Source organism: Scheffersomyces coipomensis (genome assembly GCF_036884675.1).
Source record: "Scheffersomyces coipomensis strain NRRL Y-17651 chromosome Unknown DFJ63scaffold_5, whole genome shotgun sequence".
NCBI lineage: Eukaryota > Fungi > Ascomycota > Pichiomycetes > Serinales > Debaryomycetaceae > Scheffersomyces > Scheffersomyces coipomensis.
The window spans coordinates 726,144-750,145 of NW_027042896.1; the positions used below are offsets into that span (position 1 = coordinate 726,144).

The 24,002-nt window shown below is 30.7% G+C and overlaps 8 protein-coding genes and 1 non-coding gene across 9 annotated transcripts; 4 read left to right on the top strand and 5 right to left on the bottom strand. All coding sequences in view use genetic code 12, as the record gives it.

Annotated features, from left to right (window-relative positions):
- Nucleotides 1-1,976: 1,976 nt before the first annotated feature.
- Nucleotides 1,977-2,694, bottom strand: DFJ63DRAFT_319906 (uncharacterized protein). The gene has a single exon (XM_064907129.1). The coding sequence runs from the start codon at nt 2,486-2,488 to the stop codon at nt 2,177-2,179; it is 312 nt and encodes a 103-aa protein (XP_064761030.1). The 5' UTR covers nt 2,489-2,694; the 3' UTR covers nt 1,977-2,176.
- Nucleotides 2,695-4,661: 1,967 nt separating this feature from the next.
- On the top strand, nt 4,662-5,632 carry DFJ63DRAFT_336453 (uncharacterized protein; the record flags this gene model as incomplete). Its single annotated transcript, XM_064908381.1, has 2 exons — nt 4,662-4,705; nt 4,792-5,632. The coding sequence occupies 2 exons, from the start codon at nt 4,662-4,664 to the stop codon at nt 5,630-5,632; spliced, it is 885 nt and encodes a 294-aa protein (XP_064761031.1).
- A 60-nt stretch (nt 5,633-5,692) lies between these two features.
- On the bottom strand, nt 5,693-13,390 carry UTP20 (Utp20p; the record flags this gene model as incomplete). Its single annotated transcript, XM_064908746.1, has 1 exon — nt 5,693-13,390. Exon 1 carries the CDS (start codon nt 13,241-13,243, stop codon nt 5,693-5,695), a length of 7,551 nt encoding a protein of 2,516 aa, XP_064761032.1. The 5' UTR covers nt 13,244-13,390.
- Nucleotides 13,391-13,738: 348 nt separating this feature from the next.
- DFJ63DRAFT_193834 (uncharacterized protein) lies at nt 13,739-15,286 on the top strand. Its single transcript, XM_064903898.1, has one exon. It carries the CDS (start codon nt 13,819-13,821, stop codon nt 15,259-15,261), a length of 1,443 nt encoding a protein of 480 aa, XP_064761033.1. The 5' UTR covers nt 13,739-13,818; the 3' UTR covers nt 15,262-15,286.
- DFJ63DRAFT_193833 (carbon-nitrogen hydrolase family protein) lies at nt 15,287-16,542 on the bottom strand. Its single transcript, XM_064903897.1, has one exon. It carries the CDS (start codon nt 16,329-16,331, stop codon nt 15,312-15,314), a length of 1,020 nt encoding a protein of 339 aa, XP_064761034.1. The 5' UTR covers nt 16,332-16,542; the 3' UTR covers nt 15,287-15,311.
- A 211-nt stretch (nt 16,543-16,753) lies between these two features.
- DFJ63DRAFT_314308 (uncharacterized protein) lies at nt 16,754-17,992 on the bottom strand (the record flags this gene model as incomplete). The annotated part of the gene is made up of 1 exon (XM_064906333.1): nt 16,754-17,992. The coding sequence occupies one exon, from the start codon at nt 17,990-17,992 to the stop codon at nt 16,754-16,756; it is 1,239 nt and encodes a 412-aa protein (XP_064761035.1).
- A 1,051-nt stretch (nt 17,993-19,043) lies between these two features.
- DFJ63DRAFT_314309 (uncharacterized protein) lies at nt 19,044-20,015 on the top strand (the record flags this gene model as incomplete). Its single annotated transcript, XM_064906334.1, has 1 exon — nt 19,044-20,015. The coding sequence occupies one exon, from the start codon at nt 19,044-19,046 to the stop codon at nt 20,013-20,015; it is 972 nt and encodes a 323-aa protein (XP_064761036.1).
- A 632-nt stretch (nt 20,016-20,647) lies between these two features.
- DFJ63DRAFT_t103 lies at nt 20,648-20,769 on the top strand. Its single transcript has one exon. It is a non-coding gene; the product is annotated as a tRNA-Ile (tRNA).
- Nucleotides 20,770-21,123: 354 nt separating this feature from the next.
- MSS4 (1-phosphatidylinositol-4-phosphate 5-kinase) lies at nt 21,124-23,334 on the bottom strand (the record flags this gene model as incomplete). The annotated part of the gene is made up of 1 exon (XM_064908382.1): nt 21,124-23,334. One exon carries the CDS (start codon nt 23,332-23,334, stop codon nt 21,124-21,126), a length of 2,211 nt encoding a protein of 736 aa, XP_064761037.1.
- Nucleotides 23,335-24,002: the final 668 nt, after the last annotated feature.

The window sequence follows — 24,002 nt, forward strand, 5'->3', positions numbered from 1 at the left end:
ATCGACGACGTCGTCGTAATTTATGAACATCAAAGAGGTATCGATCGAGAGCGATAAGTTGTATTTTATCTAGAAAATTTTTTTCCAAATATATTCATTTGTTCGTTTTTTTTTTTTTTTTCCAAATTTGTTATATATTCTTACTCTAAAACACTATAAAACTATAGAATTTATATAAAGAGAAAGTATATAACTAGTTGAGGGAGAGAAAGGTTAAAAATAAGAATTATTTTAAACTCATAGCAAAACTCAAATAAATTCAGACAACGAAAAATAATGTTGAGATTTAGCCTTAAACCTGATAGCGTAGTCATCAATGTCAACCTTTGAAATGAATATAGAAGACATATTTGTATGTATTATACTTGTTATTCTATATATCTATACACTTAAAACAAAGGAAGGGAATATTTAGGTCTATTTATACTAATTCCATATGGGATAAATAGCCCCTATTACCTATTACCCTTATTACTAATTCAGTTTAGTACATAATTAATTTCTTTTTATAATAGTTATTTGGTTTATGAGTGACCATTTTCAATGAATCACTCCATTCATGATTTATGAGTGACCTCTTTGTATAAATCACTCCATTTATTTCTTTTGCAATGGCATGATAATTCGCAACTATTTGCTCCTTATATCCATTTACAACAGCCTCCCATAAGGTAAAATATGTTGAAGCCCGAATGAATATAATTGCCTCCCTTAATGTGCCAATAACTGCAACGTAGAAAGGTTACCAATACCAGAGATATAGTAAAGATGACGATGAGTATCAATAGGTAACGATTTGGTAAGCATATCAGCAGGCATATCTTGAGTGTTTAAATAATGAATACTAAAATCTTGCCCAATATGGCTTCGAATGAAATGAAAGCACCGCTTGATATGCTTTGTGCGATTATGAAATACTGGATTAGTAGCAATTTTCATAGCACTTTGACTATCGCAATGAAGTTGAATTGAATCTAAATCTAGTTGTAATTCCTCGAACATCTCTTTTAACCATAAAAGTTCTTTACCAACAAGACCCAAACTGTAATATTCAGATTCAGCAGTGGACATTGCAACAACTTGTTGCTTCTTGGATTTCCAAATGACAGGAGATTGGGCTATTTTGATAATATGTCCTGAAGTAGAACGAGTATTTGTAACGTCGCCGCACCAATCAGCATCACAATATCCAAGGATATCAAATTTGGGTGTTTTACTATAAAATAGGCCAAATTCGAGTGATCCACTAAGAAGTCTTTTCGCAGCTTTGAGATGGTAGCTTGTAGGATTGTTGAGGAACTGCGACAAATTGGAAACAGCAAAACTAATGTCAACGCGAACAGTATTTGCGAGAAAAAGCAATTTGCCAATGAGGCTACGATATTCTCGATTATCAGCTGGTGTAGCACCATCAGGAATATCTTCAAGATGTTGGTTAGGAAGTAATGGGGTTTGCACTGGATTAAGATCTTCAGGCACAAGATCATATGAAGCAAAAATAGACTTGGTGTAATCAGTAGCAGCAAGAGCCTTTGAACCATCTGGAAATTGAGTAATATTGAGACCTAAAAATTTGGAACAAGCACCTAAGTCCTTCATTTGGTAATGTCTCAGCAACACAGTTTTGACTTGTTCAATTTCATCGATACTGGTTCCACTGATGAGAAGATCATCAACATATAATGCAATTATGATAATACCAGCAACAGAATGGCGAATATAGAGACCATACTCAGATTCTAATCGTTTGAATTGAAGCAGTTGTAATGTTCGATTAAAAGTTTGATTCCATTGATAATCAGATTGTTTAAGGCCATAAATGGAATTATTTAGCTTAAGCACCTGTTTGGAATTATTTTCATATCCAGGAGGTTTTGCATGAGATAAAGCTCTTCCTCCAAATCAGCATTAAGAAATGCTGTTTTAACATCCATTTGATGGATGATTAAATCTAATTGGGCCAGGATGGCTAAAACCAAACGTACTGACTCGTATCTAACAACTGGAGTAAAGGTATGGAAATAATCCACATTCTCAACCTGAGAAAAACCTTTGGCAACTAATCGAGCTTTGAATACACCATTATCCTTCATAGCTAAAACCCATCTGCAACCAATAGCTTTACGGTTGTTTGGAAGTTCACATAGACTCCATGTGCTGTTTTCCAGAAGTGATTTTAATTCGTCATCCATAGCTGCTTTCCATTGAGCCTGTTGTGGTGAACTAATAGCTTGCTTATATGTATTTGGTACAGTGACAGACAGTTGAAGATGATATATATAATCAATTGGAAAAGCATCGACATAAGCGGTAAAGTCAGGATCCTCACTGGAATAATCAATTGGAGAAGGAGTAGGAGGTGGAGGATTATCAGAGTCATAGTACTTAATTTGTAACTGCTCTGGAGCAGAATGAGCCCGCTTTTGAAAAAGTTGATTAGAGTCAGAATCTGTAAATTTTGGTTCGGAGTCTTCTTCGGAAGATTCATCAATAGAACGTAAAATGATATCACTAGAGTGATCTGCCTCGCGTCTCTTTCTCTTCTGTTGAGAACGCAGTGTAGTTAGGAATTGCAATGGAGATGGATCTGGAAGAACTAGTGTTGCATTATTGGTTTGCATTAAAATACTTTCATTTGATTCAACAGAGTTTAACAATGGGGAAGGTTCTTCGTTCTACATTCATAATCTTTAAATAAATCTTTGCTGTTCATAAATTACGAGGACGTCGACGATACATCCTACAAAAAGAAGGTTCAGCTTTACCGCTCGACTCTTCTTTTATTTCATCATGGGTATCGTTCTACATTCATAATCTTTAAATAAATCACTAGATTGATCTTCAATTTTCAATCAAATCTTACAAAATAGCTACTTTATCATCAAATCAAGAGAGTTTTAAGTTTAAAATAATCCTTATTTTTAACCTTTCTCTCCCTCAACTAGTTATATACTTTCTCTTTATATAAATTCTATAGTTTTATAGTATTTTAGAGTAAGAATATATAACAAATTTGGATAAAAAAAAAAAAAGATTGTAGGAATGTCAAGGACCTGCGACAGAAATGCATTGTCAACGGGAATAGTATTTGTAAGAAAAAGCAATTTGCCAATGTGACTACGATACTCTCCATTATTAGATGGTGTAGCAACATCAGGAATATCTTCAAGATGTTGATTAGGAAGTAATGGGGTTTGCAGTGGTCTTCAGGCACCAGATCATATGAAGCAAAAAGAGTTGGTGTAATTGGTAATTTCAATTGTTGCAAATAGTTTTATAGTATTTTAGAGTAAGAATATATAACACATATAAGAAATTTGGAAAAAAAAAATGAAATTAATTGGATAAAAGAATTAATCGCAGGACTAGAATGGGATTGTCTATTAACGAGGCTGAATAAAGAGATTATATTCATTGTGGTTTGATGATAGATTGCTTAGTTGGATGTTTAATTTTCTAGCTTTTTTTCTCTTATTTCATCATGAGTATCGTTCTACATTCATAATCTTTAAATAAATCATTAGATTGATCTTCAATTTTCAATCAAATCTTACAAAATAGCTACTTTATCATCTAAACAAGAGAGTTTTAAGTTTAAAATAATTCTTATTTTTAACCTTTCTCTCCCTCAACTAGTTATATACTTTCTCTTTATATAAATTCTATATATATAACAAATTTGGAAAAAAAAATAGTATATGGTGGTAGTACATGACGATTTATTTGTTCCAGATTTGTTATATATTCATTTTCTCCTAAATCGCTATACAACTATAGAGTTATTTTTTCCAATTATATGAAAATATATAGCCATTGATCTATTATTGAAAGAGAAGGTTCGGTCTTGAAGTTCTTTTTGTCTTTCATATCGTCTTGGCTATCGATCTACTTTCATAATTTTTAAATGAATCATTAAATTGATTGCAATTAAATCTCAAACACGTTATATATTTTCTCTTTTTAAACATCATTCTATAGTTTTAGAGTGTTTAAGGAAGAAATGAATGTACTGTATTATATAACAAATTTGGAAAAAAATTTTAGAAACGTCGTTGATATAAAAAAAGATATAAAGCAGCGACCACTAATTCACATATTTCTAGTTTTGGATTTCTGTCGTTTTTGTTATCTGACCCTTGATTCTTAACCCATGTAAGCGTGTTTCTATCGAAAATTTTAACAAATTAATACGGGTATGTTTCGCTAAGATTTATTTGTAATGTATTTCTAATTTGTCTTAGTTTTCAACTTATCTGTATTGGAAACTTGTGCTATTCATGATCTTTGGAAGCTTTGGGAGTAGTTACCTTCTTGTGAGAGATTATTGTTAAGCATGTTCATTGTGTTGTCCCTCAAGCGTATACGATGTTTTTCTCAACTAGGCTAATTGTCATACAAGTATATTAAACAGAAGATTACAATTATATAATTTGATTTACCTTGATACGTGTAGTTTAGATATGACTTCAAAAAAATGCTTGTTTTTAGAGTTCAAATATACCTTTGAAATTAAATCCAACAAGACTTTTCATGGTTTTGCAACTTTTTTTAAACATTGATAATGGTCGTGCGTCTTGCCGAAATTTCTTTCGAAAAATTGGTGTTTAAATTCAACTAAGCATAACTATACTATATACATTTAGACAACACTTTCAACAACAATGAAGCTGCAAATTAAAGAACCAGCACCAGAAAGTGAAGGTATGTTATAATTCTAGACCCAATATTCATGAGTTTTTACTAACAGTATTTAGAACAAAAATATAAACAGAAATGCAAGGAGCTAAAAAGGAGAATTAATGAAGTTGAAGAGACTAACGAAATAGCAACATTGGCATTGATGAGAACTAAAGCTGTTACAAGAAGATTGCGATTAGAATATGCCATACTATTAGAAAGGTTAGAAGAACGTGCAACCAAACTTCCATCAGGAATTGGCGGTTTTGAAGAAATGGCATCACCTCCAACTCCTAGTGTTTTAGACGAGTCTTTGAACGTTAACAATTCTGCTGCTTCCAAAAATGGAGTGCTGAAGAAGGGAAATAAAAAAGCTAAATTAGTTAGTACAGCTTCTGGAGAGAGCGGTAGTTCTTCCAGTGTGAAACAAAAAATACGGGATCCTGATATGCCAAAGAGACCAACCAATGCATACTTGATCTTTTGTGATATGGAAAAGGAGAAAATTAAGAAAGAAAATGAAGAGAAAAACCCTGGTGTTGTTAGTGATTTATCTAAGAGTATGACAGAAGCGTGGAAGGGTTTGGATGAAGAAGACAAAAAGCCTTATTTTAAATTATACGTGGATGACAAAGCGAGGTATGAAAAAGAAATGCAAGCGTATAACTTAAAAAAGCAAAAACCCGAAGAAACTGACGAAAATATTTTACCAAAGGGAGAAAAACTAGATACAGAGACACCTTTAGATACCCCTGAACCAGCTGAAACAAGTTCACATGATTTTGATTCATCTATTGCAGAAAATGATCAAGAAGATGTAGCTGATGAAGACCTTGATGAAGAGCAACAAGTTGATGAAGTAGCTGCTGATAATGATACAAGTGAAGCTACTCCCGTGCTCAAGGATGAGGTTGAGGAATCAGGAACACCTGCTGCTAACGATGTTAGTGATTAGTTACAAAGTATATAATTATTATCATAGTTTTAAATTTGTATATTAGTATATTAAAGAAGTCTATATAGCTCTTTTCTTTTTACTACGGTAGTAGCCATTCTCATCCTTTTCGTGTTTTCTCTTTTCTCTAAATCTTTCATGCTTCCTTAATTTCCTCTTTGCTGATATGTCGGGAGCATTTACAGCCATTTGAGCTCTTTTTGTCTTTCTTTCTTGTCTTCTTAAATTGACCTTCAGTTTAACTTGAGCATAAACCTTGGTGTAAGTTGAAACACCTAACTTCTGTTCGATTAATTGCATGCATTCTAAAGTCAAGTTAACAATCTCTTCATCTTGTCTGCTATCGGAAGGATCCATTTCAGTAAAGTTGTATAAAGCTAACAAGATTGCTTCACTCGATTCTATAAGCCTTTGCTCGTTGAAAATTTGTATAAGCATAGCAACAAGCTTTATTCCACTCTTCTTAGCAATAAATGCTGTCCTTTCTTGTCTTAATACTGAGCATACTCTTGATATAAGAAATTCATTAGCATGTTCATACTTTTCCCCTGTGCTTTCTGTTGGTTCATTGGTTTCATTTTCTTCATACTTTATATTATTGCTCTGCCAATACATTGAAATTAAAACCAAATTTTTTACAACTTGAGTTCCAAGTTCCTCTGTGATTCCTGGAGCTGATAATTGACGTAATAATCTATATGCAATCGTTTGCAAGGTATAATTTGAGAACTCAAACGATACCTTGTCAAGTGATGACAAAAGAATACCAATTAATCTTGAAGAAATCAATCTCACCCAAGCATGAGGGAACAAAAGGACATTGATAATGGATTTCCATGTTGATTCGTACTCGTCTTGAAGGACCTTATTTTTCAATTTTGAACAAACTGAAGAAAATAATGATAAAGATGAGTATAATAACTCCCACTCCACCTGCTCGTCATTCTCTGAGCTTGACATATCTATAATCTTTCGAGCATTCTCTAAAGCTATCTTATCAAAGGAACCATCTTCTGAAAATCCAACCTCGTTGACATACAATTTATAAATAATAAATCCACATCTTTTCAATAACGTATTGTTTGATTGATTTAACCATGCAATACAATACTTTTCAACATTTGATAAGTTATCTCTTCCCAACTTCGAAAGAATTGTCCCAATAAGTGCACTGGCCATCTCTCTACATTTTGGAGAATCGTCTGAAACTATGACATTTGCCAAAGCAACAAAAAATGAACTGGAAATCTTCTCAAGTAATTCCAAACCGGCCTTAGAAATGACTAAATGTACCAACTCCATTACTGATTGTCTTCCTGCTTCTGTAGGATATGCTAAATTGTTCACCAAAAATTTAAATTGCTTTTCTAATTTTCCTCTACCTTGATCATATTCCATCAAGAATTGATAATAAATCCTTCTTGAAATATCTCTAATTTCTTTAGAATGATTAACTACCATTATTTTCGAAACTTTATCCATTGTATCATAAACTTCAGGAAGCATGACGTGCTGTGCAACGACAGCTCTAAGGAAGTTAAATGCCAACCCTTGTTTGTTAGGCTCTTCCAAATCAGGAAGAACCCTACTTAAAACATAGGCAAAAGCACTATCTTTTAAACCTATATCAGCTTTATTACGAAGTGCAGTAGCAAGAAATTTCAATGAAGATTGACATATTTCAGAGTTTGTCGAAGGAGAATCTTTAATTATCTGCAACGATCTTCTGACAGCCGACTTGAAAATAGCATTTTCTTGATCAGAAAACTCAAGTCTAATGATTATATTAAGAGCCTTAAGACTTGACATTACCACTCCTTCACTTTCTGATTTAAGACAATCGTCTAACAAAGGAACGAATCCTTCTAAAAGATGAGGAGATAAAAGTGAATCATGTCTAGTAATAGCAGTGCTTAACATTTCAAATGATAATTTTTGTAATGTTTGAGTAAGCTGAAGATTGTTAACATGCGATTTATTAACCTTGGAGTTTAAATTGACTAAGAAATGCTCTTGTGTTTTGGATTTTGAGGTTCGTGGCTCAGAAACTTGAGGAGTACCTTGTTTATGGATTTCATAACATAATACAAGTATATCTCTAGATCCGGCCTCTTCATTGTGGTTCAATCCCAAGGCAAATCTTCTCAACAATTCATCCAATTTGTTTTGAGTCTTGAATGAAATGGTTTCTCTCAAAAGTAATTTAATTGGGTTGATGAGCAAACTAAAAGAGGCTAAGTTAACGTTACTTGAGACAATTTCACCACTATCAAAACTTTTCTTGAATTTAACTTCCTTCATTTTACTTGTATAACCTTCTGCATCTTTTTCTTGACCTGCAGCACCAAATATATCCTCCATAATGATCTCAACGAGCATTTCTATACAATCGTCTAAATCCCCATGTTTTAATGAAGCAGAAATAGAAACCAACAAATAGTGAATTGTGTAACTTAAGACGTGTATTTGAGAACCTCTAGAAAGAGCAGCTTTTAACTCTTTTAAGATAAATCTGAAATACTTAGGACCCAATAAATTCAAAATATTTCCTAAAGTTTTACGGATTGCATCTCTCAATTCTTCGGATCTAGATCTCATAACCTGACAAGTACTAGTCAATACACCTGGTAATTCAGATTCGATTAAATTCTCTGAAATACAAACAAGAAGACAAGACAATGCTTCTGCTAACGGAGCTCTTGCAACGATTGTATCATCTTTTCTAATCACTAAAATTTTCAACAATGGTGGAAACATTTCCTTCAAGATAAAATCATCGATTTCTGACTGATCAGATGGAAGATTGCTAATATTCCTCTCTGTTGAATCTTCTCCTTGAGATTGCTTAGATTCCATAAAACCTTTAGAAATAGACACAATCAAGTTAACATGAATTTTAATTTGTGTTTCTTTACCTGATCTCAAGTTACTCAAATATCTTCTAAATAATGCCTTAAAGTGATTCCAACTAATACATTTGATAAGATGATTTATAGTTTCAACAGTTTCACTAGCAATATTTTTTAATCTTTCTTCGTCAGTGAAAGCATATCTTTCAATGATTGGTAAAATATAATGGGAAATAGAATTTGCTGTCAATTGATTACCATATTCCAGAAGTCTCTTAACAGCTCTTTGTCTTCTATGAACTTGGATGTGGTTAATGTTCTTGAAGAAATTAGATTCATCATCATTGTGGAAAGTAAGAACTCTCATGTCTTGTAATTCAACAAAATGTTTTGATTCAACAACTATATGTTCTAAGACTGAAACGTACTCACTTTGAATCTCTTCTTTATCTTTTCTTAAACCAATTTTAAGGTGAGGTAAAATTAAGTTCTTGAGTAATGAAACATATTCTGCAACTGTTGATTCATCAGTTATAGCAGAGTAGCAATCGATATATCTTCTTAATGTGTAAGCTCCATTTGTTCGGATAACAAGTTCTGTTGTATCATTAATAAAGAAAAGAGCACAACACAAAAGCGGCATCCATTGAGATGGAGTAAGTGAAAGATATAATTCCTCATTAAGTAAGTTAAAACTTTGTAATCTCTTTTCGAAATCTAATTCTTGCATTCTCTTCTGTGAATAGGAGTTTAAACCTTCAAGAAGGCTGGCAATTTCCTTGTAATCTTCAAATTTGTCTCCAATACTTCTGAAAACATCAACTAAGGTTTCCCTAATTCGCTTTTCAGGGTGAACCCTGAATAACTTGGAACATGAATTATACAAAGGTTCAATATCAGCAAAAGTACAATCGTAATCCTGTATTAATGAAGACAAGGTAATCAAAATACTAGACTTATCTGATGAGTCCATCAGACTAACTGGTTTTTCAAGAGCCTTGGTTAAAGATTCTATTAAAGATGATCTCGTAGAATCATCATCAATGAAGCCACCATCAATCAAAAGCAACAATACATTGACTGCTTTTGAATTTATCTCACGATTATGAATAGATTCTATCATAGCTGGTAAATTCTTTAATAATGAATCTACTAACAAAGCTAAAAATGTAAAATATTGATCATGAGTAACTTTCTTAGACAACGCTTTAATAGTAAATTCCAAAACGGCTGAAACAACACTTTCCTTGGCTTTGGTTGATCCAAGTAATGAAATTATAGCTCTTGCAGGAGCAAAATCGTCAATAAATAAAAATTCAACTGTATTTTCAGACTCTACCCAGTTTAACATGATTCTCATTAATGAAGAAACTTGTTGTAAATTCTCTGAAGAAAAGTTTGGTAATCTTGGCTTCATTAAATTTTCATAGATAAGCGATATTTGATCTTCCCAAGAATAAGCATCACCAACTAATTTGAATAAATCATTCAAACATCTCATACCCATTTGTCTTACTGATCTAGCTGCCTTATCTTCATTAACACTGACTTGGCTTGAAGAATTTGTTTCTGAATCAATTCTTTTCTGTGCCACTACCAATGAGAATACTAAAGGTTCAACAGTAGAAAGTAAAGCAGAACTGAATTTAGATCCTAATGTACTATAAATTTCACTTAATAAATTGACAAAACCATTTATCTTCTTTAAAGTTGGAGCATTCAATTCTGGTAAAGTTCCGTCCATAAAATAATCCATATAAGCAATCTTTTCTGAACCTAATTTTATAAATTGAATAATATAATCATCTGAAAAGTTTGGTAACACTGATATAACGGCGAATTTTCTACCAACTTTGCTATTACTTTTGGTAGCCCCTTGAACACGACCAAACAATACTCTTAATACAAGTGGCATTAATTCAGCTAAATTGGCTTCTTCAATTTTACTGTCAGATCCAGGATTAATAAAGTTGGAAAGTTCATCTCTGAAAATAGTATCGTCCAATAAATTTCTCAAGTTATCTCTGTATCTATTAACGGCTGGAATTCCCCAATTAAGGATTGCATCTAAAGCCAATTTTTGAACCAGTAAATTCTTATTAGAAAGTAATTTTAATAAATGATCATATAATAAATCTGCATCATTCACTTTCTTTAATTTTTTGAACTTTGCAAACAATCCGATAAGTTCATTTCTATCTTTTAAAGACCAGGTAGCTGAAGCACTATTTTCTTCATCATCTTCATCAAATTGATTCAAGGCTAATGGAATTAATTTGCTGGAGTTCTTTTCCGCAATATATACCACATGAGTAAGTGCTTGGATTACTTGTGATCTTACTAATTTACTGTAAACATGTGTTTCTCTTGAATTTTCAGCAAACTCTAAAATTGAATTATAGATATTTCTATATTTTGAAAGAAATATTCCATCAAATGAAGTAAAATTATTTTTTAAACGTGAATTGTTTGGTTGCCAATCAATTAAACTACTAGTATGTTCAAATTCAGTTTCATCAACAGGATTATATGTGTATGATTGATCATTATAATCAAAAGTGATGAATCTATAAGCTAAATTCCATATGAGTTCAGAACATGTAGTAGCTAATTCAGGAAGACAATCATAAACAGCTTGCCAACTAGGTTGAAATCTATTTGATAATAATCCAAAAAAGTAATTAGTTATATAAGTACATTCAAGTTCTGATGGTTTGGAATGGGCTTTGAATTCCTTTGATAAATTCTTAATTCTGAGAGTCAAATCTCTACTGGTATTAATGGACAATGGAATTTGTTCAATCAACTTTATTTGAGGTAAATAAAATGGAGCTGTCATACCTGCAACATCATAAAAGGTTTGAATAAGATCAATGGCAGCAATACGAGACACATTACTAGGAAGGAATAAATTTTCAGCTATTTTATGTAATAATGAATCCACTTGTTTAGTTAAAATACTTGAAACTGATTGTTTAAACTTAATCAAAAATCTATTAAATGCAATGACGAAAATGGATGATTCTTTTAAGATATCAAATTTTTCGATTAAATGATTATATATATCAACTTGAGTTTCAGTAGAATTTATATCTAATACTTCTGTTAAAGAGTCACATGAAGTAGCTATTATATCATGATTAAACATGTTATCTGAATCACTGGAAAGTAATGATTTAATAAGGTTTACCAATACTTGAGGATTTAATGATTCTAATTTATTTCCATTATGTCTTAAGATAAGTAATCTCCAATATAATTTTTCCAAGTCATTAGGATATTGAGAAACTTGTTCTATTAAAGATACCTTTAATGTATTAGGGATATCTATTTTTGATGCAATTTCGTTATTAGTCTTATTTAAAGTAGCTAAAAATAATGATAACTGTCTTAATTCGACTTCATTTTGAGGAATATTATGAACATAATCTTGAATGGTATTAACTATACCAAAATTAAGTAATTTCTCTTGATTTACTGATAAACAGGATTGAGAAAACAGTAAAAAGTAATGACCATTATTTATTGATATCATAAAATCAAAAATTGATTTATGATTTTTAGTTAATGTTTGAATACTAGCATTTCTGAAAAAAATTGAAAAAAGGTATATCATACTTTCCATTAAATCATTATAATTAGATTCTTCTTCAAATCCTAAAGTGATGGTTATTTTATTCATTAATGAATTAACAACTTCAACGATTGGTTGCCAACTATTTATTTTCTTACCTGATTCAGCAAAACATAATACATTAATAAGTTGACTAACTGAGATTACAGAATCTATCATGGTGGTTTCTTCTAGTATTGATTTAAGGTATTGTGAAGTTAAACTGTAAAATCTTTCACATGAATCTTCTGATCCATGATTGATAATATCTAATAATATATCAGATACTATGGAGATATATTTACTTTGGATTGAAGAATCAGGATTTGATAAAGCATTTTCTATAAGATTTGATAATATAATAGTTGATTTGGAATGGAAGGTACCTTGAGTATTTTTCATTGATTCACTGTATAATGTTATTAAAGATTCACAATATGAATCATTTTCTAAAATAGTTGATGATTGATCATTAAATGAAAATTGGATAATATTATTTAAGGCATCAATTTTCAGTTTTCTAATTAAAAATGATAAAGCTTCAGCACAAAACCGGGAAATATAAGTCTTTTGTTCCACTTTCAATATAGGTAATAAAGTTTCAAAAGTTGGTTTTAAATCATCAATTAAAGATCTTGATAAATATTTAAATGCAAAAGTTAAACAATTGAAACTCCACTCTAAAACGTTTGAAGTATTTCTATCATTTTGAGAATCATTAGGATCAGTATTAAGGGCAATTGTAGTTAAAAGATTTAAGAATCTGATATAGTAAGGCATGAAATCAGGACCTAAATCATGAATAAATTGGGATAATAATTCTAATAATGGTTGAATTGAATGAACATCATTTTTTTCAATACTGGAATATAATGCATCGAATATAGAATCTTGATGATGTAAAATCTGAGGTAATGATTGAGAATTGATTTCTACTTTATCTAAGAAGTCAGTAAAGTTACCACTTAAGTTTATTTCTTTCCAATGTTGTAAAGTAGAAAGGAAATGGGAAGTTTCAGCATAATCAAACGCCCTTTTGGATAAACTTAGATTGGGTTCGATCTTAATAGAATCCACCCTCTCTCTGAATGACGAGAACGCATGTCTCTTAGAAGACTCAGTAGTCTTAACTCTAACGGGTTTAGCCATGACGCCGTTTCTAGTTAAGTAGTGGTTGAGTTACTTTAGGATAATTTTCAAGGGTTTCTAATTCATATATGGTATAGCTGCTATAAATTTTTTTTGTTAGCAGACCATCGCTTTAAAAAAAAAAATTATAATCTCTATATGCAGTCCCATAGTTAATTTTTTTGATTTGGGTTGGGTTGGATTGGATTGCAAAAGTAGTAATTTAGTAATAATAATAATAATATGATTATTACTTCATATCTATGTTGTATTCACAAGTATTTAATAAGAAGAAAGTCAGTTGATGATAATAAAGTAGTAATTGTTTAACCTTCTATCTTGTGTTAATGTATTAATATAGTTGTGTCTATTCTTTTTGTCGAATTTATTTTGTTTTGTCGCAAATTCTGTCATTTTTTTTTAGTGGTTTGTCATGTCATTTTTTGGGTGATGGATTAATTTGATGACGAAAGGGACAAAAACCAAGACTCAAGAAATTAAGCGTAGTTCAAATTTAAATAATTCAATTCAATTCAATTCAATCATCTTATCATATCCCAATTCATAAGCTACATCGCATAGTAACTACAGGAATCATGAGTTCATCTACTTCAGAAAGAATTCCTTTGCTAACTGGCAAGATCCCTGAGAATCCCATCATATTACCTGGTGATAGTAAAAACCCTGATATACTACCGTCAATTAATAATAATAATAATAATAGACCCATCAATAATACAACCAATAAATCCCCTCATCTTCCTCAAGCTAATAAAATTGGATCCAAAATATCTCAATCATCCAAAATCGGTCTCCAAAGAACAAGTAGAACTTCTCAAAAACTTAAATTATTACCGGAAGATCCTCCTGATTTAGAACATAAACCAGTAGCTTCGACTGATGATGATGACGATGATGATGATGATGATGAAGGTGGTCTTCAACGGACTAGAGTATATTCTCAAGTTAAAAAAATTACCGATACTTCAGCCAGAAAAGATGCTGAAATATTAGGTAAGCTGCATCGTGATTTATTACCAAGAGTAACTGCTTATTGTACTTGTGGTTCATATAGAATGAAAGATTTATTAAGATGGTTAAAAGATAGAAAGAGAATACATAATACAAGTCCTAAACTTTTCGATGAATGTCTTTATACTCCATTCATTTATAAAGATTGGAGAAATGATTCTGATCATAATAATAATCTTAATAGCATCAATAACAATAATAATAATAATAATAACAACAATAATAACAATAATAACAATATCATCAATGGTGGTGGTGAAGGCTCAGATAATCATACATTAATCAGACTTGCTGATGAAGGTGGTGAAATCGATATAGGTAGAAAAAATGATATTTTTATCTTTGAATATGGTGTGATTATTCTTTGGGGTTATACTAAAAAGGAAGAAGCTCATTTCTTAGAAGATTTAGCTAAATTTGAAAGTGAAAAATTATCATCTGAAGATATTCAAATTGAAGAATTTAATTATTATATTACAAAATCTTATCAACCTAGAATTTATAATGATTTTATTACTTTAAGAGATGATAATAATTATATGTTAAAATTATCAATATCTCATGCTTTAGCTCAATCGGCTAAAATTTCTTTATTTGAAGAATTAGTCGATAATACTATAGAAGATACTCAAGATATTCCTCAACAAATCGCTCATACTGGTAAAGTTGAAATGACAAGAGATGAAATTATGAAATCCATTGGGGAATTATTCATTTTAAGAATTAATATTAATTTACATGGTTCAGTATTGGATTCTCCTGAATTAATGTGGGCCGAACCTCATTTAGAACCAATTTATCAAGCTACAAGAGGATATCTTGAAATCAATCAAAGAGTTGAATTATTAAATCAAAGATTAGAAGTCATTTCTGATTTATTACAAATGTTAAAAGAACAATTGGGTCATTCTCATGAAGAAAATTTGGAATTCATCGTGGTGGTATTGGTGGGAGTTGAAGTATTGGTTAGTGTAATTAATATTATTATAGATATATTAACCTACTAAGTTTTTTTCTATTATAGAAAACTATTTTTTAATGAATATATATGAAAATACTAAAGCTCTTGAAATTTATCTTGTTCATGAATTTCCTCATTATCAAAATATATCGGAACATTTGAAGATCGATTAACATGTAATTTAAATACATCAAATCTATTATATCCTCCAACTAAATCATGAAATTGTTTAGGTTCAACCGTATCATTTAAATCAAACTCAGCATATGCAATCCCTTCTTCAAATCTTAAATTATCTCCAATCTCATTCCCCGATGGTGATAAGAATAACGTACTTCCTTGTGACATATTTGAATAAAATGATTCATTACTGGCATCATCATTAATTAAAAATTCTAACATATCCTTATCAACAAATGAAGAACATAAAATTCCAAAACATTTCCCTTCAATACATTGAATTCCACATCGAATTATATTAGCAATAGTATTATCAAACCCCTTTTTCTCGGTTGATGTCGATGGACGATACATATCAGCTGCTGGTGGCCATATCGAAATATGAATTTGTTCACCTTGGCTTAATAATGTAAATCTAGCTAATGAATTGGTATTTTCTCCACATATTAAAGCCCCAATTTTTCCATATTTTGAATCTATCACATTTAATCCAGATCCATCACCATTGGCCCATGTAAGTTTTTCAAAAAATGTGGGAACAAGCTTTCTATGATGAGCTCCGATATTACCTGTTTCATCAATTAATACATATGAATTCCAAATGCATCCCACACTAACTTTAGATTTTTCATTAAATCCTAACAAGACAACAACTTCTAATTTTTTGCATAAAGCTTGTACACTCAATATTTCAGGTCCATCAACGTAAATGGAACTTTCAGTTATCCTTCTAAATAAGTGATGATTGTCAATGGGTGCTTTACAAGCTCCCCATAATGGGAATGCAGCAACATATGTTTCAGGGAATACAATTAATTTTGTACCTTTTGCAGCAGCTTCATGAATGCTGTCAATTACTTTTATCATAGTAGCATCTTTATCTAAAAGGACAGGAGCTAAATGACATGCTGCTACTTTAACCTTTGGTAAGCTCATCTTTGATAATGGTTTGTGGTTCAGATATATGCATAATTCAAATATTGGGGACTTGTTGCTATTTATACTTTTTGTCCTAAAATTCCGGGGTTTGACGTAAATACTAAAAGAAGCCTAATCCCTGCAAAACAATCTATATTCGCTATTTATATATGTCAATACATTCATGTATACTTCATATATCACATTTAAGATAACATAGTCCATTTCACCTATTCATGTTTGCCGCTATCATAGTGATGCAAGTTTTTTATCTTTTTGCGGCATTGACAATTTCTACAAAAACGGTGGGGTACCACCATCAGAGCCCGAAAATTATTAAAAATAAAGTACTGTTTAAATATGTCTTCTATTGATTCTTTTAAGTAAAATCTATATATGCTAATTATTCCTTCTTCTTTTCCAATTTTTCTACTGATTCACTAAAATCTGGGGGTACTTTTAAATTCAACTGATTTGCCTGGTTTTACAGTAACATAACTTAAATAATCAGAAGAAGTGCTTTTCAATTTATCAAAGGTTGAACCATCAACTGATGGAGGTGGTAAAGAAGATTTAGATGGACTGATATAAGTAGTATCTGATGTATATGATTGTAATAAGATGTTTCTAGGTCCAATGACTTTAACAAAATCTTGATTTCCAACTAAAAAGTTATAACTTGAATTTCTTCCTTTAGAAAAATATGAAAATATAGTTGAGAAATATGATGATAATAATTGACCATATTGTCTGAATTTTGATGCGGCAGTTGCATTAGATCTTATTATACCTAATAGGCTAAGACTTGGTGCTTGTTTTTGAATGATTAATTCCAGTTTATTACTAGAATCAACAGGAAATGAATATTTTATAACACAATTTTGTAAATCATAAGGTCCATTAACGGTTATCCCTAATAGATTTTGTTGATTAATTAATAATTCTTCACCAGGTTGTAAATTTATATTATAGATGGATCCATTTCCAACCAATCCAACTTGTCCTCTTCCGGTTAATAATGTATAACCTAATCTACTCCATGTTGATAATCCAGTTGAAGTTTTTTGACTTATATTTAATTGTTTTGATAATCTTTTTGAAATTGTTGATGGTAAATGATACAATCCAATGTTTAATGAATTCCCTGTGAACACTTGCAAAGCATCTTTATTTAAGATAGCCCAATCAGTAGATCCATCTAATGCTAAATTGACAAATGTTTTATTTTCTGATTTTTTAAATAAACTGAAATTTCGAGAAATTGATGAAATTAATAATGAAAAGGGAGTTGTGGAAATCAATTTTTGATAACTTGATACATAGCCTCCATAAAGATAACGTCTGAATGGATCTATTACTTCTAAATGACTTTTAACTGCCAGTATTGATGAGTTATTGAAACCATAAATTGAAAGCAATGAACCTCTTCTAACATATACAGGTACGGAAGGGGGTGAATTGACTGATAATATTGATTGGGGATTACCTAAAGCTTTAAATTCAGCTGTTTCTAGAGTCTTTATACTTTCTAGTAATTCGACATCTTTTATATTATGATTTTCAGTTACTGTATTGGAAAGATTTGATCCTGACACTGAAGTTGGCGGTTGAGATATAGAAATCGATCTTGCGAAAATCAATTGATTCGATATCCTTCCAAATTTACTCGACACAGACATTCCTATATATAATTATCTCTATGAGACGTGTTTGGTTGTACTATGGGTTATTCAAGGAAGTCTACACCATGATTCAATTTGGTGTGTTTTTTCTGGTTTTGTTTTCATTTTTCCACTCTAATTGGATTGGTTGAAGTGAGACTCAAAAGTGAAAAAAAATTTCTGATCATTTTTTATTGCTGCAAAAATTAGTGTATCATTCTCTATTATGATGAGACACAGAATTGTAATTTTTTCATTATGAATAAGGTTCTATGTAATAAATAAAGAAAAAGAACGAATCACCAGTCGATTATCGTCTATTATTCAGGTTTTAAAAGAAAATTGTCGTCTTTGAAGCTTGTAAGATTGGACTACATTAGGTTAGTTCGTTCTGCCACGTTTAATTTTAATAGCAATTTAACAAATTTATCTTCTCTGGTCGATCTATTTGTTCATCAAAAATTTGAACATTATTTAACTTAGGATTTACAACCTTATATATTCAGATACAGAATTACGATAAGGATTCGTTATAAATTTTCATGTCTCGGAAAAGTCCGATTCTTATCATGCAGACTTTAATGAAAAGTTTCATGGTTAGTTTCTGGGGTATTTCTATTTTTAAACCAATCGTTCACACACCGTTGTATTATTTTTATCATGGTCTAAGGATAACTGTCATTAATGCTTTCAATTTTACATCACAACTTTAAAGCATGCTTCAATCCTTTTAGTTTTCACTTTTTTTTGGTATGTTAATCCTGTTGATATTTTCATTCATCCTGAGCTTATCATTATGAATTAGGATCTTCAAACCAATCAAATACGTAAATCTTTGAGGTTTCGGAAAGTTCCATGAGCATTTATTGAAACGGAATTTTTTTTTAAATTAAAGGGGTGCGGAATTTTCTTAAATTTGACAGGAATAGAGATAACAAATGAAAAAAGTGAAAAATTAAAGATCTTAGATTTCAAATCAAAACTCTATTTATATAAAAGGATTCCAATCTTTTATCGATTGAGAAAGTGAAAAGTTAATAAAATATCAATACATTGTCAAGTAACAATAATGGCTGTTAAAGAAGATGGCTATGTAGATAGGGTCATTCCTAGAATTAGTCTTAAAGACTGCAAAAATAGAAGACAAGAAATCAAAGATCAACTATTTGAGGCTGCTAAAAATTCAGGGTTCTTTTCATTATGTGATCAAGAATCTCCTTCCAAAAGTGATATTGAAGAAATGTTTAAGTTATCTAAACAATTCTTTGAATTACCAGAAGAAACTAAAATGAAAACACCACATCAAAAACTATTGAATACAGGTTTTGAATCAGCTTCACAAGTCAGACCTTCAACTGGTACTGCAGATCAAAAAGAATCGAATCAATTACAATACCATAGATTCAATGAGAATTGGCCAGCTAAGGAAGATGTTGGAGAAGAATGGAGAAACAAAACCAAAGAATTCTTTTTAAAATGTCATAATCTTGGTCTTTTCCTTATGGAATTATTTGCTGAAGCTTTGGATTATCCAGTGGATTTTTTCTCCAAAGCTCATAATATAACTGTCCCAACTGCTCAATCAACTTTGAGATTATTACATTATTTCGATTCTACTGGAAAAGTATTCGAAGGTAACTATTGGAGAGCTGGAGCTCATACAGATTTCGATTGTTTAACTTTATTATTTCAAAGAACTGGTGATCATGGTTTAGAAGTATGTCCTGGTAGAGAAGCACATACTGACTTTGGATATTCTGATCAATGGACTCCAGTTCCATCTCATACTGGTGATATTGTGGTTAATATTGGAGATATGTTAATGTCTTGGTCTGACGATGTTCTTAAATCAAACTTTCATAGAGTTAGATTACCAACTGCTGATGAGAATCAAAGTGATAGATATACCATTGCCTTTTTTAATCAAGCAAATACAGATGTTATCATTCAAGGTAAAAATAAAAAATACCCAGCTGTTACAGGTAAACAATTTATTGAAGATGCTATGAGAAGAAATTTTGAATTATTAAAGAAACAATAATCTTATATATAGTTAGTAAGTGAGTAGCCCAAATAAAAATTATCAATGTTAAAGTTATAAAACATTCCGCAACCAAAAAAAGACCAGTACAAGATTTTATTCATGGTTGCAAATTTGTTGCGACAAAGCTCAGAGACCAATAACGTTTAACTACAAAAAATCTATATAATATAATGTAGAGAAAGCTTTCAGAAAGTAAAAATTGAGTTTTATTACCAACTTTTACTTTAGTTGACAATCCTTTTATAATTTTATTTAAATATATTCTGAAGTTTTCTGCAAAAAAACATCAATCCAAAGCATACACTTAAAAACCACTCAAACTTCATCAAAATAATCTGGAAACTATGCATATAATATTTAATGTTCTAATAAGCTTATTTAAAGGAATTATAGCCCAAATTACATACAAAAATATAAAAATTTAGGTGTAAAAAATTTTCAAAATTTAGATTTTGATATATGGAAACACTTCAAAAGAGCAATTTCTAATTTTTTGGGTTAGAATTGGGTTGAATGGCTTAGTTGTTCAAGTTTTTCTTGGTCGTGTTTGTCAGGAGGTTCGATTCGGGATCGAGTGGATAAAGCTTTTCTAGGCGGAAATGCGACATTATCGCGTCTGTTTAGGTTAGGCTCCAGTGGCGCAGAGGTTAGCGCTTCGTGCTTATAGCCGTGTTACGACGATATGGTTATGCCATAAGTCACGGTCGTGTGAGGAACGCGACGGTCGTGGGTTCAAACCCCTCCTGGAGCATTCACTAAATCTTCTTTTTTTTACTGACTCACTTTCCCCCTAAATTTCCATTTCCTCACTATTTTTCAATGTTTAATTGCTAATTTCCTAGGGAGAAAGATAACTACATAATGCGACATTTTTTTTAAAAATAAAATAAAAAGCAAAATAATTTTTTAAGTCTATATTCATTAGTTATATATAAAAGCAATTATCTATAGCTACTCAAACCGGTTAACAATGAATAATATAAGACATGATCAAAAAAAAAATAGAACTATTTGACATAGTGAAATGAAAATAAATAAATAAAATGGATAAGAATACAATATATATATGTATGTTTTCTTAATCTGGGATGGATTAGTATACAAACTAAGCTTGTTTGTTCTTTTTTAGATTACCAGTACCCTTACGAATGAATTTTAAGAATCTTTGACCATATTCATCTGCTGGTAAGGCTGATATTGTACTTCTTGAATGACCTAACGAACGCCAAAACGTTTCCAAATGTTTCTTAAGGGAATAATTGGTTAAACAATCAATGATACCAAGATAATAAATCTCACTCATTGGTTCATTATCTTCATTGGTTGATCGAATACCACCATCATGACCATAGAATACAAATGTCGACCGACCTTTGAATACATTTGTCGGTAGATCATGTTCACGATCTACATTTCTAGGTATGGTGGATAAAATAATTGATTTCCGTCGATCATCTTGAACTTGATCAAATTCAGGAGCAAAGATAGATAATTTTTGATTGGTTTCTAAACTATTACCCTTTTTTGTATCATGAATTCCAATTAATAATGAATAATCCATTGCATTGGCTTCTTTTAAAAATTTGACATCTGATTCTAATTGTTTAAAGAATATTTGTTTCTTTTGAGGACCAAAATTAATTAATTCATTTTGATTTAAAAAATTCATATCTTTTAAAGTATATTTTGATAAATCATCATCTTCATATTCAATTTTTTTAGTTTCTTCATTTCTTTTTCGAATTTGTTTTATACGGGTAATTCTACCTAATGTTGAACCTTTTATATCATATTTAAGATGAATATCTCTAAATGGAGGGAATAAATTATTCATCACCACAAAATGATGTTTAGCAAATCCACCACTAAAGGGCATTTTAATACGATGTAAACCATAAAATTGAGAAATCAAAGTATTTGGATTTTCTTTAACATATTTATAATAATGTTTTAAAATTCTTCTTAATTGACGATGTTCAGAATGATGAATAGTTTTAATCAAATATCTATAATCGGATGAATAAAAAAATATAGCTCCTGATTTACCTGCTTTACTGGGAGTTACTAAATCACTGAATAAAAATGATTCTCCAAATGTAGTTAAATAATCTCCTGGATCAATACCAAACGTTGATCTTAAACTTCGAAATACATCAGGACAATAATCTTTAAATTTAAAATCATATTCTGCAGCGGGAGTTAATTCAGTTCCACCAATTTGGAAAGTATATTTTTTATTAATGCTAAAATCTTTATCTTCCAATTTTCTCATTATACCTGAATTTGCAGAAGTATCATGCCTAATACTGGTTGACATACAATAGGCTAAAACATAATTAACATGACTTTTATCAATTTGAGTTCCATAATAAGGATGTCTATTTCCAGTTAATAATTTTTTAGTTCTAATAATTTCTGATTTTGTATGTTCTTGAGCATTTTGAAAAGTATGAGAACGACCTAAGAAAGTGGTACTTCTTGAAGTAATTGGTCTTGAATGGGGTTGTTGTTGTTGTACAATTGAAGATCTCAGATTTGAATCTCGAGTGGTAGTAGTTAAATCAGTGGGTAATGCCATAGATCCTTGAGTAGGAGTTGGTAAAGGACGAGGCAGAGGAATATTATTTATAGTTGAGACAGTAGAATCAACCACATCATTATCATTTATATCTTCTTCAGTATTATTATTATTATTATTATTAATAATATTAGTTATGGGAGTTGAAGTTAAAGGTGGAGTTGAAGTTGAATGTAAATTATTCAATTCTTGTTGAATAGTTTTACTTGAATGAGATTGAGGAATCAAAAGAGTATGATGATCAAGATCTTCATCATCATCATCAACTGAGGTAGTTGAAGTATCATTGGTCATATCTGAAGCTTCTGATCGAGAGCCTTTATAAGAATTTGGAGTAGAAGGACTATTATTATTGGTTGAAGTTGAATTACTATGATGATGATTAATATTTGGCGGTATGACATTTTGATCTGATTGTAATGGTATTATATTGTTAGAAGATGCGGTTGATAAGAGATTATCATTATTATTATTATTACTATTATTATTGGTAATAATTTTTGGATCCACTTTAGTTTCATCATTATCAGTGATAGAAATATTACTACCAGTATCATAAAAATCTTCATCCATACTAGTTGAATCTATTTTAGTATTATTATTTGATTTTAATACTAAGGGAGATGATAATTTAGTGGTTGATTCATGATCAAGATCATTTAAAGATGGTGATGATGGTTTTGTAATATCATTAGTATGACCTCCAAGAGGGGATGAGTCCAGATGTAGTTCAACCATGGAGGAATGTACTTGTATCATTTAATATATCTTTTTTTTTTTTGATTGAATTATTATTTAAATTGATTGATGATAAATTGTGGGCTAATGATATTTCATGTAAACTTGATAATAAAAGGATAAAAGATGATGAGATAATAAGAGAGATAGATATGTAAATGAGAAATGAACAAATGATAAACAGTGTATGAAATAGAACCGAACCAAGAAAGTGAATATGAAAGGGAATATGAATATGAATATGAATATGAAAACGGAATGGAATGGAATGAAATGAAATAAAAAGGAATGAATGAATGTAGATAGAAAGGAAGAAAGTACTTTCTAATCAAATGAAAAGGGTAGTTATTATCAATCAATCAATCGATTAGATTATGAATACAAGGAATAGATGAGACCAAGATGGATGAAAGTTGGAGATACTTTCAGATATGAGATGATAAATGATAAATGATGGATGATGGTGGTGATGGTTGACTGTCAGTGTAATACAGGGACAGCTCAAAAAAAAAGGTGGTGATTTTAGTCGCAAGGGGCTGGTGGGAATGTTTAAAAGTGAGTGAGGGAGGGAGTGAAAGATATATCTAGATTAACTTGACTAGACGACGAATCAGATGAGTTGAACGTGGGAGGGATGTGTAGACTATTCTATCCTCTATACGTCTTTA